Source organism: Triturus cristatus, chromosome 2_1 (genome assembly GCF_964204655.1).
Source record: "Triturus cristatus chromosome 2_1, aTriCri1.1, whole genome shotgun sequence".
Classification (NCBI taxonomy): domain Eukaryota; kingdom Metazoa; phylum Chordata; class Amphibia; order Caudata; family Salamandridae; genus Triturus; species Triturus cristatus.
This window is the reverse complement of record NC_140581.1, coordinates 192,730,390-192,747,867: the sequence shown is the minus strand read 5'-3', so window position 1 is coordinate 192,747,867 and position 17,478 is coordinate 192,730,390. Positions and strand designations below refer to the sequence as shown.

The following is a 17,478-nucleotide window of genomic DNA, read 5'->3' as shown; positions in this document are numbered from 1 at the left end:
GACATCATCCTTGTGATAGAGTGGCAGGCCTCCTCTCACCCTAATATAACCTTTGATACACACATTCAAAAATAGAGACTACAATTTTCAAAACAATGGACATACCAATACCAGTTACAACAACCTCTTCAGTAATTCTAAGATCCACATCCACATCCACTCATTCACCAACAGTCCTATACAGTCACTCATACATGTGCCTCACTCATCATATGTACTCATACACCTATACATCCTGTTACACAATGCCACTCATCCATAGAGTTACTCACACACATAGTCACTCATGCTAATAAAGAATCAAACATACATTTACTTGCATATACAGTTATACACACACCACCACACTTACTTCTACGGAAACTTACACATACTTAGTCTTTTAAACAATCACTTATAGAAACACATACTTATTCATACAGGAACTCTTTCAATCTCTCACTCTCACATATACTCACTTATATACACCAATAGTCACATATACTAGTTTAAAACATATGTAGTTACTCATAAAGACACTATTGAGACAGTCATTCACTCACTAACACACCAATACACACACTCATCCACCCATACAGTCCTGCACACATGCTGTCTTCAACACATACAAACAGTGAGTCACTCATTCATGCAACTATGCACTACGTAATACCCCCCACCGAACCATGCAGACACTCAGACTGATACTCAAAAAACCAACTAATAACCTATATAGACACCCATGTAGCTACTCACCAACCCATGCAGCCACTTATACACAAAGTGAGAGACTGCTACAGATATTTACATATTTAAACATTACTCACTAAGCCATGTATTCACTATGATACACTTAATCAGTCAGTTACACAATCAATTTTTCAAAAACAAATCATCCATTTAGACACTTATATACCCATTTATTCTTCCATCGACCTTGAGATATACATATATAAAACATATTTAATTTTCAGAAAAACACACATTCACTGGATGATGTCATATTATTATGTCTCGTTCTGCCGCTTGCCTTTCATCAGCTCCGACCTGCTCAGGCATTGCTGCTCCAGTGAACAAGACGCCGACCCACAAGGATATTGTAGTGGTGCTCACTCGTGGCCCAGGCCGGGACACTAAATTCAAACTTCAAAGCCGATGAAAGGCAAGCGACAGAACGAGACATTTGACTCACCTCAAAAGCGGAACTTTTTTAAAATTGACTTTTTTGGCAGCAACCCACTGGGGCATTATAATGAATGAACTACCAGTCCCAGAAGGCTACACAAACTTACTCACCTGAGTTGAATTGTCGAAATTGATATGATCCAATAAAATCAGGGAATCTACTGGTGGTTTTGCAAGCCATTTTTGTGTTCAATGCCTAAGAAGAAGGGCGGTCAGCCCGAAACGCGTCGGCAACGTGAGGGCGAGTATGTTGTCTCGTGCAGCGGCGCTTGTGTCCTAACAGCAGAATCGGCCAGCGAGTGCTCCTTACGGAAAAGGCAACCTTTGAGGTATATATATATATATATATATATATATATATATATATATATTACCTACTGGCGGTCGCCAGTAGGTAGTTATAGTTAGGACCCTGTTTCCATAGGAAATCCGCAACATTCTATTTTGAATAACTTTGGCGCCGGTCGACGAATCCTCGCGAATTTCTCAAAATAGGTGGGGCGCTACGCTCCGCTCCTACCCTGAAAGTCTCGGGGGGATTCGTCAAGCGGGGGCTGAGATAAAAGGGGGGTCCCAAAACGCGTTTTTCCCATGCATTTTTCCATAGGACCTTTAGACAGGGCTACAGCCCGAGCGGCTGAACAGAATTACTAGAAATTTGGCAGAGAGGTAGTCCTCAGGTCAAGGAAGTGCCTTTTGTAGGTTTGGTGTAAATCTGTTCAGTAGATTCTGAGAAAATAGCCTTTAAATCAATATATATATATCTGAGCCAGCTTACGGTACGCTTACCGTAAGCTTACCGTACGCGTACGGTGGCGTGCGCGAGCGCGATTCTGATTGGCTGTTACATTCGAATCGGTCGAAACCAGGAAGCGGCGGCCACCATTTTCTCTCTCGCACTCTGAGGGGGGGGCTGTAAACAAAGGCAAAAAACATATAAAGGGGCTGTTTAGACAGCGCCCATGCACATAGCCATGTTAGTTGAGTCCTCAAAGATCCCCTAAGGCCAAAAACGGTAAATTTTTATTTTTTGAAAATTTCGCCGATTACGCTTACCGTACGCGTACGGTGCGCTTACGCTAAAATTTTTAATAAAAAAAAACAAAAAACACTCTCTGTGCATGGCGTATTATTGTCATCACTTACAAATTAAATTTAACAGATTACCTATCACAAGGAAGCGCATAATATGTCCTCCATGTGCGCACGGTGCGCTACGCGCACCGCGTGCCCACCTTGCGTGTACGGCACTAACTGCGTAAAGTGGGCGCGCGGTGCCCGAAGCGTACCGCGTGCTCACTGTGCGCGCACGGTGCGCGAAGCGCACCGTGCGCGCACGGAACGAACTGCGTTAAGTGGGCGTGCACGCCACGAATGGCGTAAAGTAACTTAGCATTTAAAAAACCGTACAAATTCACTGAAAAAACCATAGGTTTCACACACGTTATAGTTAGGAATTAGCATTTAAAAAACCTTGCAAATTCACTGAAAAAACCATAGGTTTCACACATGTTATAGTTAGCGGAAATTTTACTGATAAAAAACCAATGAAATTCCCCCGTTATAGTTAGTGCAGGCAACTATAACTCACGCGACCGCAATCTTCTGCTGATGACATATGTGTCTTTATGAAAAAAAAATATTTGTAATATATGTATAGCTAAAATGTATGAAAGAAGACATGGGCAAATAAGTGTCTAAATACAGTATTAGCATCAGCAGAGGATTGCGGTCGCGTGAGTTATAGTTGCCTGCACTAACTATAACGGGGGAATTTCATTGGTTTTTTATCAGTAAAATTTCCGCTAACTATAACATGTGTGAAACCTATGGTTTTTTCAGTGAATATATATATTTATATATCTATTGGCGGTCGCCAGTAGATAGTTATAGTTAGGACCGAGTTCCCATAGGAAATCTGAAAATTCTATTTTGAATAACTTTGGCGTCGGTTGACGAATCCTCGCGAAATTTTCAAAACTAATGGGGCGCTCCGCTCAGCTCCCACCCTAAAAGTCTCGGGGTGATTCGTCAAGCGGGGGCTGAGAAAAAAGGGGGGTCCGAAAACACGTTTTCCCCATGCATTTTCCCATAGGATCTTTAGTCGAAGGTACAGCCCGAACGGCTGAACAGAATTACTTGAAATTTGGCAAAGAGGTAGTCCTCAGGTCAGGCATGTGCCTTTTGCATATATGGTGTCAATCCGTTCAGTAGTTCCTGAGAAAATTGCAGTTAAAAGTACATAAATATCTATATGCGCGCACCGTGCGCACACGGTGCCGTGCGCGAGCGTAATTCTGATTGGTGGTTAGATGTCAGTCAACATTCGAATCGGTCGAAATCAGGAAGTGTCGGACGCCATTTTGTGTGTGGCAGTGAAAAAGAAAGGTGGAGAACGTGAAAAGGGGGCAGGGTAGAGAGTTCCTGACCCCCTAGCCTTTGTCAGGGGGTCCCTGAAGGAACCTGAAGGGTGAAAAAAAGTTTTATTTTTTTTTAAAAAATCGCGGGGTGCGCGCACGGTGAAAAACCCTTAAAAAAAAAAAAACATTTTAAACTGTTTATAAGTTTATAGAGGATATTAACTATGCTGTTCAACTTTATCCAAATTCAAAAAACAAAAGCTGAGCCATTCCATATTACAGGATACAGTCAATCTATAACTATATACATAGGTAGTTTATCGTAAAATAAATATATAAAAAATATAATAATACATACATTAATTAGCATTTAAAAAACCTTACAAATTCACAAAAAAAAACATAGGTTTCACACACGTTATAGTTAGAAATTAGCATTTAAAAAACCTTGCAAATTCACTTAAAAAACCATAGGTTTCACACACGTTATAGTTAGGAATTAGCATTTGAAAAACCTTGCAAATTCACTGAAAAAACCATAGGTTTCACACATGTTGTAGTTAGCTGGACATTTCACTCGTAAAAAACCATTGAAATTCCCCCGTTATACTTAGTTCAGGTAACTATAACTCGCGCGACCGCAATCCACTGCTGATGACGTCACGTATTACATCACTGATGACATCATCCAGTGAATGTGTGTCTTTCTGTAAAATGAATATTTTTTATATATGTATATCTAAAGGTTAATGGAAGAATAAACGGGTAAATAAGTGTCTAAATGGATTTTTTTTTTGTAAAATTAATTGTATAACTGACTTATTAACAGTATCTTAGTGAATACAGTGATGTAATATGTGACGTCATCAGCAGTGGATTGCGGTCGCACGAGTTATAGTTACCTGAACTAACTATAACGGGGGAATTTCAATGGTTTTTTATGAGAGAAATGTCCAGCTAACTATAACATGTGTGAAACCTATGGTTTTTTCAGTGAATATATATATATATGAAACTTTTCAGCATGGGATACTAAAGGAAACGAACAAAAAAAGCATCACTATATGTTATGATATGTAGACCACATTGTTTAGCAAGACAGCCAACATTTGGGCGTTACCATACTTTTTTTTTTAATATCTGGATTCTTGAATTCTCGAACTATTTCACTTTTTTATTCTGGTATTCGTGAAGGCTCTGACTGGTTACTGGAGTTTGCATATTAGATCACCTCTGCCGTACACACTTCTGTCGGGTGAAAGCTGCCGTGTGTTTATCACCTCCATATTTTCATCTAAGCACATACGCCCCCTGGCAAGGAAGCAATAATCTCTGCTCAATGCAACAGAAAACAGACCTCTATTTGCAGCTGCGAGGCACACACAGCAGGTACTGAGATGAAGACAGAACAGAAACAGAGAACAGAATAGAAAACGTATTGTGTCCTTAAAGGACTGTCTGGAAGGTAATAAACTCTTCAGCACATAATATTACTTTGAGTACCTCCGCTTTTTTGTTACTAATGTGTTTTTTCAGACACAAGGACGCTTTGATATGACAAACATAAAAAAAGATACAATCTTTGAACTTAAAAGCTCTGGCGGTACTTTTAGGACATCAGTACACTGTGAGAGCATTCTCCGCGCCTGGGATCAGACTGAATTATAGAATGCATCAGACCGCCTAGAGGGTAGGTAAACACACTTCTCATTCACAAACGTTGCAGGGATACAGACCTTCTGCTTCTTGCTCTCCTCAGATGTACCCTGCCTTACTTCCCAATGCATGTCCTAGCCAACAGCAAGCAGCCAGCCAGTACTGCAAATCTAATGGAGCGGTCTACTCGCCCAATCACAAGCTTGACTCCGGAATCCAGTCTCATCCTGACACACTTTTCTATGTGCAGCACTTTATGCTTGAGATGTTCCTGCTACAGTAAAAACATATCGCCCTACTGTTCATTCAACCTGCTCTGCGTGGAATGAAATACCATTTATTAAAAATGGTTTGGAAAGCCGACTTCAATCAGGTGTGATTTTGAAGGAAAGTTACAAAAGGTTGTGCATAAAAGGGAAGTGGATCAGTGCATCAGTTTGTGTCCAGCACAATGCTTTGGAGTTCAAACGTAAAACCACGAATTTGGAAAAGATTGCTTGGAATTGTTTAAGTGGTCATAAAAAAAGCCATATGATGTTGGCATAAATGAGAGCATGGTGTCCAGTTGGACCAAAGCGAGCTGAGTGATATAAACTGAGGCACAAACTCAACAATGCCAGGGAAACAGGAAAAACAGTAACATCAATGCCATTAGCCATTAAAGTGCTCATGCATACTCACATACCTTATGGGAATAGTGTTGATCCACTATGCGCGCCAGTCCAAAGTCGCCGATCTTCAGCACAAGGTCCTCTGTGCTTATGAAGATGTTGGCAGGCTTCAGGTCTCGGTGGAGCACGTTGGCAGAGTGAATGTACTTCAGCCCTCGAAGCAACTGATACATAAAGAGCTTGGCGTGTTCCTCAGTGAGCGCTCCCTGTTCTAGCAGACGCGCTAGGTCGGTTTCCATGAATTCCTGCACTATGTAGAACACGTTCATCTTGAAGAAGTCGCCCTGGATCTCGGTCCCTTTCTGGCCCAGCACCTCATGCAGTTTCACAATGTTGTCGTGGTTCAACCGGCGGATGATCTTGATCTCGCGCAGGCCATGCTTCATACTGCGCGCGTCATTGATGGCGAGCTTCTTGATAGCCACTTTCCGGCAGGTGAGGCTGTCAATGGCAGAGAGGACCAGCCCATTGGCACCAAAGCCCAGAGGCTTCAAGTCAATGAACCTACATCCTAGGTCATAGCCATACATGCTGGCAAGGCAGTCACAGTTCCCTGCCATTGTCAGTGCAGCTACTTGTGCGCCAAAGAGAAAAAAAAACTGCAGACAAAAACTCAAGGAAATAGAGAATATGTATACAGTTTTCATGAAATGTAATTCTGCATTAAAAAAATCCTCTTTTCAGTAAGAAATTTGGGAAATGTGAATATTTCCAGTAATTACATAGAAACATCACCCTATTTAATAAAAAGAGTGTATAAAAAGAAGATAAAATCTGGCACTCCCCTCAACACACCGTAGCACCTAGAGCAGGTACTCACTAAAAGTAAATTCTTGGGAATGGAGCTTCCATGAAAGCTTTCATGACACTGTTGTCTTACAGGCTGCTTTCCAGTGAGTGCAGGCTTTGCTGTACGGCCACCCTCCACCTTTCCTCTACATTCCTTTCTAAGGTGTGTTGCATACACCATGACATGCATTTATAGGAAGCAGGAGCGAGTCAATGGCCGCTGACGGCTCTGTGACCATCCCACGAGTGTCCTTGGGCACTGCTGATGCCTGAGTAATCCTCATAGATTTCAATGTTTAATGTCTCAACAATGCTGGAGGAGGTGTGGTCGATGCTGGCACACGTTCCTGAGAATACAATATGATGGTAACACTGTGCAACCTTCCCAAAGTCTCTGCACCTGTCCGTGTGCCGCTTTTCTTCACTTCAATGATGCCATCGTGCTCACACCAACTTTCCTCTTGCTCATGGAATATTGTGGCGTAGTTTCATATCGCTGGATGCAGTGCCCATGGGTCTCTCAATATCAGAGCAAACTGAGACCCCATCAACGTTAAATCTGCATATAGGGCAGCAGAAATCCCAAAATCACTGTTGCAACTACACAACAGCATGGATTTCAAGAACTGGCACCTACTCTTAGAGTGCTCCTTGCAGCGACAGAGGTGTCACATTCCTCCTTGTTTGCACTTCAAGAACGTGCACTCAACGTTGAGAGTTGGCCACGCAATGACACTTCAGCGATCACTTATAAGGAGGTCTTACCTTCCACCTTCTTCAACATGAAGACTTTGCACCCAACCTGAGAGCCCCCTGTTGCACAAAATCCAGATGTCTGCTTTTACAACAGCTTCGCCTTCATCCTTGGTCGGGTCCAAGATCTCGCACTCAACGTCAGAGGGTGTCGAGCAGCAACACCTCGACGACCAGGCTTAGGAAGACCTCATGTTCCTTCCTGGTTGGACTCAAGACTCCTTCTCTGTGCCCTGCCTTCTGCGGGTGACCATACTAAAGAAAGGGGGTTGGGGGGGCAGTACAGTACTTTTCCACCTGCCTCCAGCCCCCGGTGCTCAGCTGGGCACATTTCCTAGCTCAGTCCTTTTCCACTGGCATTCCTGCAGCCAGCCGGTTGCCCCTTGATCTCTGCAGCCGCTGGAGATTGCTATGGCTCGACGAATTCCCCGCATTGTTCACGGAAGGCGGGGGTGATCCCTTCGGCCCTCCGGCTTTCCTAGAAATGAAAGAAAGATTGAGTGAGCTGATAAGATTATTACACGCGCGCGCGCTATGCAAATTCCTCAAGGTTAAGCCGAGTGGGGCTCGCGGAGGCCTGGGAGCGACCGTTCTGTGCCAGCAGCGCAGCGCGCGCGAGGCTGGTTATATAAATGCGAGCGCTGTTCTAGAACATTCCTCCTTTTATAGGAAGATACGTCAGTTTAGTATAATTTTCCACACATTAAAGGTTTACGGGGCTGTCTTATATCACTGTCGGCATGGCATCTTGCAACATTTTATATGAATGCTTATTGACAGACTGCTATTACCTGATGCACCTGCAAGCGAAAGGTGACTGTCCCGGTAGATATTTCAATGTTCGTGTACTGGACCATTTAGGAAATAAAATGATTAACTCCCTTAAAAAAGAGGCCACCGGGAAAGACATAAACCTCATTTGCATGTTGGCATTTTGAGGGTACAAATCTGTGGGGCGAGCTTGCTCAATATTTCTCTGCCCTGGGCACAGCAGTGAAGGTTACCGCTGCCACAATGGCTCCCTCTGGTTTCTGTAGCATTACCAATTTTCAGGGTTCTTTTCTGTATAAACTCTTTTCCAATACTATATTGTATGTGTGCTATTGGGGCATTTCACAGTTTATTATGCCTGCTCAGACAGTGGCTGGCTTCAATCTTACAACAACAGCTGAAGGTGTAAACATTGCACTCATTCCTTTATGTTTGTATATATTTTTTGAGTTGTACATTTGAATTTTAAATCCACACGCAATTAAGCACTGGCAAATGCAATGGGACTTCTTAATACTTTTTTTTGCCATTGCTATTTGTATGCAATTACATGCGTTAAGATGCGCGCGCACAGACAGCTGGCCAGCAATCTTGCAATGTGTTTTCTATTGACGAAAATGCAGACCAAGATGGCCAGAGGTGGAAGAGGGTAGGACACAGGTGAAGGGGGAGTGCCAGCTTCTTCAGGGCATCTTGGACATGTATTGCCCCTGCCCCAAGTGCATATGTTCCTCTCTTCTGGTAGGAGGAGCAGCCTCGGAGTCAGTGGCAGCCAGTGTGAAACAAGATATTTGCATCAGCCATGGGGTAAGAGAAAGAACAGCAGGTGCCATGGTATGTACATGGTTATCCACAGTGGCATTACACTAAAGAAAAGATAGCCTTCTGGAGGGTGGCATATGCTACAGACTGCCCATGGGACCGAGCAGTTAAGGAACTCACACCACGACCCTTTCTAGATACTTTCTGTTTTGCACTGTGATCTGTATAGTGCTTACTACCCCTGAAGACGTGTTGAAACGCTTTGCGGGTGGGTGGTACGCTACTCTGTGAAGTCCATTATAAATGGTTTAGTTAGCTCATGTGATCTAGATTTTAGTCGTCCTGGCGCTAAATGCATATTATATATGTTAGTGCTGATTGCCAATAGACTGATAGTATATGCATATGGTTGTTAATGAGATACTGTGTATTGTTAGTAGAACTGTCATGTAGTGGTTGCAAAGAAGCTCACAGTCTAGTTTGGGTATGGTGTCAAACAGATACACCTGTTGCTCTGTGTGTTAGAGGCCGTTCTGCTGTAGAGCAACATTAGCACACCTGGTCTAAGCAGAGAGGGCTCTGTTGTTGTAATCAGATGAATATCATGAGAACTGATAGTTACTGAGATTTTAGTAAAGTGCGAACATGCAGACTTGTGTGCATACTTATTCCAGCAGGGCGCATACTGAACTGTACATGTAAGAAGGATTCACATGCAGGGCCACGCAGGGTGTACATTAATAGATCAATAAACATAGTTTCTGATGGGTGTACTGAGAGGTTAGTAGAGAGCCATCATGTGCATTTATATTTGTCGTTCATGCACTTTCTATCAGAGTATATTCAGTGCTTGGACAATAAGGGTGCTTCCTCGGGATTCATACGCAGGGTCTTGGAGGGTGCACATCTATGGGCAAAGAAACACAGTTTCCAATGAGGGTAAGGTTTTTAATTGATATTACATAGTTGCATCCATTGGCTCATGTGGGGATACTTTATTCTGGCTCCGACTATTGATGTAGGATTGTAACTTATCAAGGAAGCAGGCAGAAAATTAAAGCACCCCCACATTGACCCACATATCTGATGGCCCAAGCAAGCGAAGCACGTCCGCCCGACCCTCTCCACAAAAGCTCCCTTGTGTATTTTGTCCAACCATCTATCCATTCATCATTTCACCCTTCCAGCCACCTGCTAATATCCACAATTTCACCTTTACAATCTGCCATCTATTCATTCCTTCATCCATAATTCAGTCGTTTACATCCCGCCCATCCATTCATCCATCACTCAACCTTTCACTAATTCCCCCTTTTCCCCATCCTTTCACCCACACATCCTTTCACCCTGCCATGCATCCTTTCACCCACCCACTCATCCTTTCACCCACCCACGCATTCTTCCACCCATGCATTCTTTCACCCACACATCCTTTCACCCCCATGGATCCTTTCACCCACCCATGCATCCTTTCACCCACCCACGCATCCTTTCACCCACCCATGCATTCTTTCACCCATCCTTTCACCTACACATTCTTTTACCCATCCACCCTTCCACAATCCTTCCAATGTATTTCCTTTTTCTACCAGACCATCTTTCTTTATTGTTAAATATGAGCTTTTATCCGTCAAGTTGCAGACATAAGAGGCCCATAAAGAACGCCACCCCGCTGTTTGTGCTATGTGAGGCATTCACTACGCCACTGGTAACTATATCATTGGGCTACAATTCCGATCGAAGGTGGTGGGTTCTTATAGCTTCTTTATCTCGTCCGCTTGGAGCTGCAATATGAGGGATGGCTGTCATTGGGAGAGTTTCTCCATTATCTAATACCAGTTAGGCATCCATTGTTTGCCTTATTGGTAAGCTACTTTAAGGTGAAAAGTTTCGAAATGTTCTTGTATTCATTCACTCGCCTATTCGGACTTCTCCCCGTCCATTAAGTCAAAAGTTCCCTTGAGACAATTATTCTCACAAAATGGTGGTTTACAGACCTAGGAATCTATCCAATGACTACGGCGATGACCTGCCCCCAGGTCACTGTGGACACTGGGCCTCATGTTCTAAGGGTTTAGCATTCGCAAACCCTCTGATACAGTAAATCAGATGGTCTGCAAACACTAAAGTCCTTTTTCGAATGTACTAAGCCTATTGGTTAGTATGTGTTGTTATGGGAGGGAGATGTGTGGGGCTTTGGACATGTATGGAACTAGATTGCCGTCTGAGGTCCATTCATCCATAATGGTCATGAGAAAATTATTTTAGTGCCAACTGCTGCTGCACTTGGAGATTGGCCGGTTGAATCTTGCCAATTGCTGCCCCGTTGGCGAGCTGGCCGGTTGAATCTTGCCAATTGCTGCCCTGTTGGCGAGCTGGCCGGTTGAATCTTGCCAATTGCTGCCCCGTTGGCGAGCTGGCCAGTTGAATCTTGCCAATTGCTGCCCCGTTGGCAAGCTGGCCAGTTGAATCTTGTTTCAAGATCCACTTCAGCTTTTCAGAAAGGTTTCCTGATATCAGTAGAAAACATACACACATTGACACTTTTACACAGACGTCAATAGTGCTACAAAATTGCAACATCGTTTGCCCACAACCACTTCTACAAACAGAGACTTAAGACATAAGAAACATCCAAGACACAGAACGCATGCACAGGATTGCTCAGACATACATCTGTGCATGTCTACTCCACAGGTAAAAGAAATATGGTAATATGTGTGCTCTTTCACCCTACCTGTACCATTCATTCAAAATACCTTTAGCTGCACAAGGCAGTCCACTGACAGGACCCACACTGGGTGGCATATACAGAGACTCTGCTACAACATTTATGCGGAAGGAGATACAGTGACTTAAGATTTTCCATCTCAGCATCTCCAGAACACAGGATGCAGTTTCAATAATTGAAGATGTCAGAAAAGACAATTGCGAAGCGCGGATCATCTCTGCTTTCAGAGGAGCAGCAGTATTATCTCTGGGCGTGCAACCCCTTTTGAGACACGTCCAGGGTTTTTCTCCTTGTATTTGTTATCCGACATCCGACCGTTTGAGTGTATATAATTTGTTCATATATAAAGATGATGTGTTCAACATTGGAATAGAATTTAGGTTTTATTTTGTGTTGAAATACAACCAAAGCATAGCAGAAACGCAGAGGTGCGATCGGCTTTGGCTATGAGCAGATTCTGAGCAGATCATGTTCATGTATGTAAAGGTTACCGATGAAATAAGCAACTGGTCGCCCCCAGCAGCGGCTTGCTCCCCCTTTTAACTACACATTGACCGTGATGCTCCTCTAAATTAACACACTGACGTCACTACTGATGGGAGAGTCAGACATCTTTCCGCTCCTATAGGGAACCACCCATGATAAAAATGTTTGTTGTGAGAAGTGAATGGATCCTTAACGTGAGGTCTATCGGCTATCACCAACAGCCATGAAGCGCTCTGAAGGTACTGCAAATTGGCGTGCTTAGCACTATATGAAATATTCCAAAAGATAACATAATAACTTGTCATCCCTCCTGTCCCCAACTGATTTAATCTAGTTCACATCCATCCCATAAACTCCCAAAAAGTTTTTCTGAGTTCGGTTTGCCCCTAATCTTTTTCTAGGTTGGAAGCCCTCATGCGGCCTTCTGCTTGAACCCTGGCTCATCACAGCTGAATCTTTTGACTGAAGGTTTTGGTCTGAGTGAATGCAGCCAAGGGGAGAGCCTACTGACATCCCCGTATAAACCTAACAGATTGCGGCTCCTTTGTGTTTACGTTTATTTACTAAATTTAATGTTTGTGGACATTATATGAAGTCATCACTTTGCAAATATTCCATTGAATTAGTTGAAGTAAGGGTTCACAAACATTACTGCTGCACCTACTGTAACGGTTACCCATAACTGAATTTTTACTATAAGGTATGAATGAAGCTTTCAAGATGGAGGATGAGTGCTGCACAAAGACAATAAGCTCATGGCCATCTTCTTCTCCCTAGTGATGCTGCATTAAGGATGCTAGGGAGAGTGCTGTCCTAGAGGCCTCCCTGAAGAGGCAAACTCTACCTCAACCTGATTGGCTGATGACCCGTGGGCACTGACCCAACTGCTTAGCTATGGCAATGTAAGCTGAAGATTCCATGTGTCTCACAAAAGATCCTTAAGACCTGGACCTCCATGCACCCTGTGATGCATGTGTACCCATAGTGTTGAGCTGCAGACTGCCAACCTCTTCCTGGCTATGGCTGAGCACGGAGGCACTGTTGACGCTTTGTTGGATTGCCATGCTGCTGTTGTTGCAAATAAAATAGCCAAATCACCCAAGGATACCAGAGAACTGTCCTGGTGCATAGAAACCCCCTGGATAGAGCTAAAGTCCATCTACGGGGAAAAACAAAATCTCAGAAAAAGGACTTAGTCCTCTGGCTCTTGGGACTTTCTTTGAACTCTAGTGCCCAAGGAAATCCCAGCTCTGGGTGAATGTGGGCAATCACAGCTAGAAGTTAGAACCTTTCAAGAAATCTCAGAGAGTTTGCTTCAAGAAGGCCACAAATCGGAAAGTGGTTACTTTAATTGGAAAATAGCAGAGTTATGTGCTTAGAAGCAAGAGCTCTGGTTATCCTGGTTCTCCCGGCTCCACTGCTTAAAAGGGTGGGCAGTTTATTAGTCAGGACAAAGCTGAGGCCCTCATCCTGGGTAGGAGTTACCATGGCTACCATTATTCTTGTGCAGACAGAAAATGCCCCTCGTGGCCATTTAACAAAGCACTGGGCCATCCTGGTCGGTAAACAACGTTTACCCCGAAACTTTTTAAACGCAGGAAAACACAACGCGGTCGTTACAACGACCGCGTTGTGATTCCGCATACCATTACTCCGCAAGTCGGAACAACGACTTGCGGAGCGGGGGAGGTGTTGGATTTAAAATCCAACACCTTCCCTAGTGTCCGCACAGACTGGAGTTGGAATGGTAAATTTTATTATTCCAACATCCAGCGCCCCTCCTCGTTGTCCCGACTTGTGGATTAATGGTATGCGGAATCACAACACGGTAGTTGTAATGACCGCGTTGTGATTCCCTGCAGGATAAAAGGCTGCGGAATAACGTCATACATTTATCCTGGCCTTTAAGGAAGAAGTCATGTTCTTTCATGAGCAAACCACACCTAAATCTGGAGTCAAACACAGCAACGCGTGGCCTACACTACTTGAAATGCCAGAATTAGTTCCCTCTGGTAAAAATGTAATCTCACACAAGTAATCTCTAGATTTCAAGTTTAATAAAAAAAAATACTTGTATTTTACAATGCTCAGTTAAATGAGATCTGCCACTGAGAGATCTTATAGCTACTTATATTAATTTACCCACATATTCATTGGACAAAAACTATGTAAGCAGCATGTACCACACCTGCTAGGAATGTCCAACACTGCAACAGAGGAAACTCAGGAAAAACAAACAGCACATTGCCTCCAAGTGCATTTTTTAAAAGTACTCCAGTACTCTTTCAAAAGATGCACTTTAAATCAAGTTGAAATCGGTGTGTGGATACCCGTAGACCTAACTATTCGGGTCAGAAACAATACAAGTTTCTCACATTCTGAGATGCTAAAAGGGGCGTGATAGGGATTTTTCTTCAATAAATGCTACCTAATTTTACCTGGTGATAAGTGTGTGGGTAAAATGTGCTATGTATTAATAACCTGACATCCTTGTGCTTCAGTTCCCATATCTGCCTAAAATTAGAACTATTAAATATAAGGGATCATTTGTGACCCTTCTTTGCTGGTGTTGATTGTTCAACATGCTCTCACAATTCTTGGCTAAGAATTGTGTTACCTGACAGACCTCTTTGTAACCTTGAAAATTAGAAGCACTTTCAACAAACCAAATGTGTGCATGAAGCATTGTATACATTTTTGGACAGTTGCACTTTCATTTCTATATGGATGGAGGTTTCTTGGCACCAACACAAAGAACCAGTAAGGCGGCTGAGTAGGATCAGTGTCATTAACATTTGTTGAATAACCACCTGTAGGAAGTTTACGAAAGAGCCGTAAATGAGATTTGTCTTTCAAGTGCGAAAGATATTATGCCACAACTTGAAAAATACTATATTAGGTGACTGCACCTCCAACTGTTAGGTAAATAAGTGATCAACACGCCAGTTTTATGATCTATCAAATGTTATGTTATGTTATAATATTTATAGAGCGCATGGGTGCCACAGCCAAGGGGCGTCTCAGCTCTAGTCTCAGACAGACAGGATCAAACAGGCGCAGCAGGAAATCATTTTAGGAAAAGATAGGTTTTTATGGCCTTACGGAATGCAACATGGTTTTGAATGAATCTGATGCTCCCCAGGAGGGAGTTCCAGAGTTTGGAGGCAAGGGCTCGGAAGGAGCGTCTTACCTCCCTTGCTCTCCGAACCCGCGGGACGAACGCCAGGTGCTGATTTAACGAACGCAGAAAGCGAGTGGAGGTGTAGGGTATGAGGGGATCCGCTAGGATATCAGGGGATTGGGCATTCAAAATTCAATGGGAGATACACAGACTTTTAAAATGGATTCGTTTCTCCATTGGGAGCCAATAGAGTCTGCCGATGAACTCCGAGGTGGGACAGGTCCTGGGTAGACCGAAAAGTAGCTGAACAGCCGCGTTCTGTGTCCTTTGGAGGCGCTGTATCTCTGTTCCTTTAATGTCTGTGGATTCTCCCACTCTTTAGGGCACACAGGCAGAATCGCTTCTTGTCAACTTGTTTGATTGAGTGAAAAGCTTCCTTTTTGCCCATTAGAAAGTTTCCTTTGCCAAAATCATCTTTGTCTATTTGAAGGGATCTATCAGGGCTAATGTATCGTAAACTGCAGATTAATGTACAGCATTGCTCACCTCCATCAAAAAATCAGCCATATACACTGAGCTCATATATACAAATTGGACAGACCGCCAGTTTCGGCTGTTGGGAAGAAGTAATGACATCTAAAGCCAATTTTACATTATAAAAATGACCCTTTTGTACCCTACACATTAAAAAAAAAAAACCTATAGCACCTTATGCTAATGCTATAGAATGAACCTTGGTTCTGCAGTATCAAGGTTCATAGTAAAGCCTCTATTTCCAAAAAGCGATAAATGTCATTACTTTTGACGCCATTACTACATTCCGAACGGCCAGAATTCTATAAAAGGAATTCTTTTTTTGTTTTACATGCTGTAACTCTACTCTATCCTGTCTACCGCCATCAAACCCTATGCCAACAGAGTCATATGTATTTGAGTCCAGTGTGGAACCCTGGACCACAATTATCTTCCTCCCCATCTAGTGAGCCTAAATATAGAGACAGAAAACAGCATTGAATAATTCGATCATAGAGTGAGCCTGGCAGACAGCAAATCCTGTGCACTGGGAAAGGTAGACATATTATGGTAAAACTCTGGTGTGTGAAGCTGCTTCAACCAGGATCCGTTTGCCAACAATAAGCCACTTCATCTATTTACAGATTTGGTAGAGGCCGACTCAGACTCACTCCCTCATACTAACAAGCATTGGCATAGCCAATAGGTCTCGCTTTTGGGACCTTATAAGTATTTAGTTATGCAACTGTTGCATGGCTAAACACTTATAAGGTCCCAAAGGCGAGACCTATTGGCTATTCCAATGCTTGTTTTTAGGTCTCGCCTGACCCAGCGCATGCGCTGGTCTGGCGAGACTTATTGAGAGGGCTCCAAAAAGTGCTACCAGGCCAGCCTAGAGCTACAGTGCATGTGCGCGGGTGCGCGCGCTGCGCTTTACCACGATGAAAGTGATAGCGATAGCGATCGCGATCACGATCAAACATCAAAGCGGCCCTGCGGCTGCGAAAGTGAAAGTAATCGCGGTAAAGTGCGGCGCGCGCACCCGCGCACATGCGCTGTAGCTCTAGGCTGGCCTGGTAGCACTTTTTGGAGCCCTCTCAATAAGTCTCGCCAGACCAGCGCATGCGCTGGGTCAGGGGAGACCTAATGAGTGACGGCAGCATTTTTGATATGCTGTTGTCTGCTTAAGACTATAGGGACAATTCACAAAGGCATGGACGAGGTGAGGAACTGTCCGACAGGTGTAAGTCTTTTGCATACATGTGCAGTGCTTTGCGAATCAGTCCTGAAACATCCAACTCCCTAGTAGTAAAAGTGCGGAGAGGACACAGTCGTTTCTATTTCTATTAATTGTATATACTTACTCCCTACCCCATCCCATTGTACATGTTTTGACGTGTATAAGAGTACGTAAAGGAGTTCTGCAGGAGTACTACAATAAGTACTCCAAAATGTCTTCCTGAATACGGTCCCTAGAAAGGAGGCTCAACATAACATGTGTATCTGTAAAGCGCACGTTCACCTAGATGGGTATCTTGGCGCTGAATCATTAATGTTTATTGTTACCCATCTCAATGGTACTAATTTCTTAAGTGCACAAGATTGCAAGTCTAGGCGAAAAGGTACAAAGGCGCTAACCATCACTACCCTCTGAGATAGTTTTAAAAGGAGTAAGATGTGTGTAGTAGAATTTGCAAACAC

General features: G+C 43.4%; 1 protein-coding gene across 2 annotated transcripts in view; it reads right to left on the bottom strand.

Annotated features, from left to right (window-relative positions):
* MAPK4 (mitogen-activated protein kinase 4) overlaps nucleotides 1–17,478 on the bottom strand; it is a 423,340-nt gene that overhangs the window by 307,051 nt on the left and 98,811 nt on the right. For both annotated transcript variants that reach the window (XM_085629761.1, XM_085629753.1), the window contains one exon: nucleotides 5,866–7,871. In XM_085629761.1, the coding sequence (XP_085485887.1) occupies nucleotides 5,866–6,498 (633 nt within the window). In that variant the 5' untranslated portion in view covers nucleotides 6,499–7,871. The remainder of the gene's footprint in view (nucleotides 1–5,865; nucleotides 7,872–17,478) is intronic.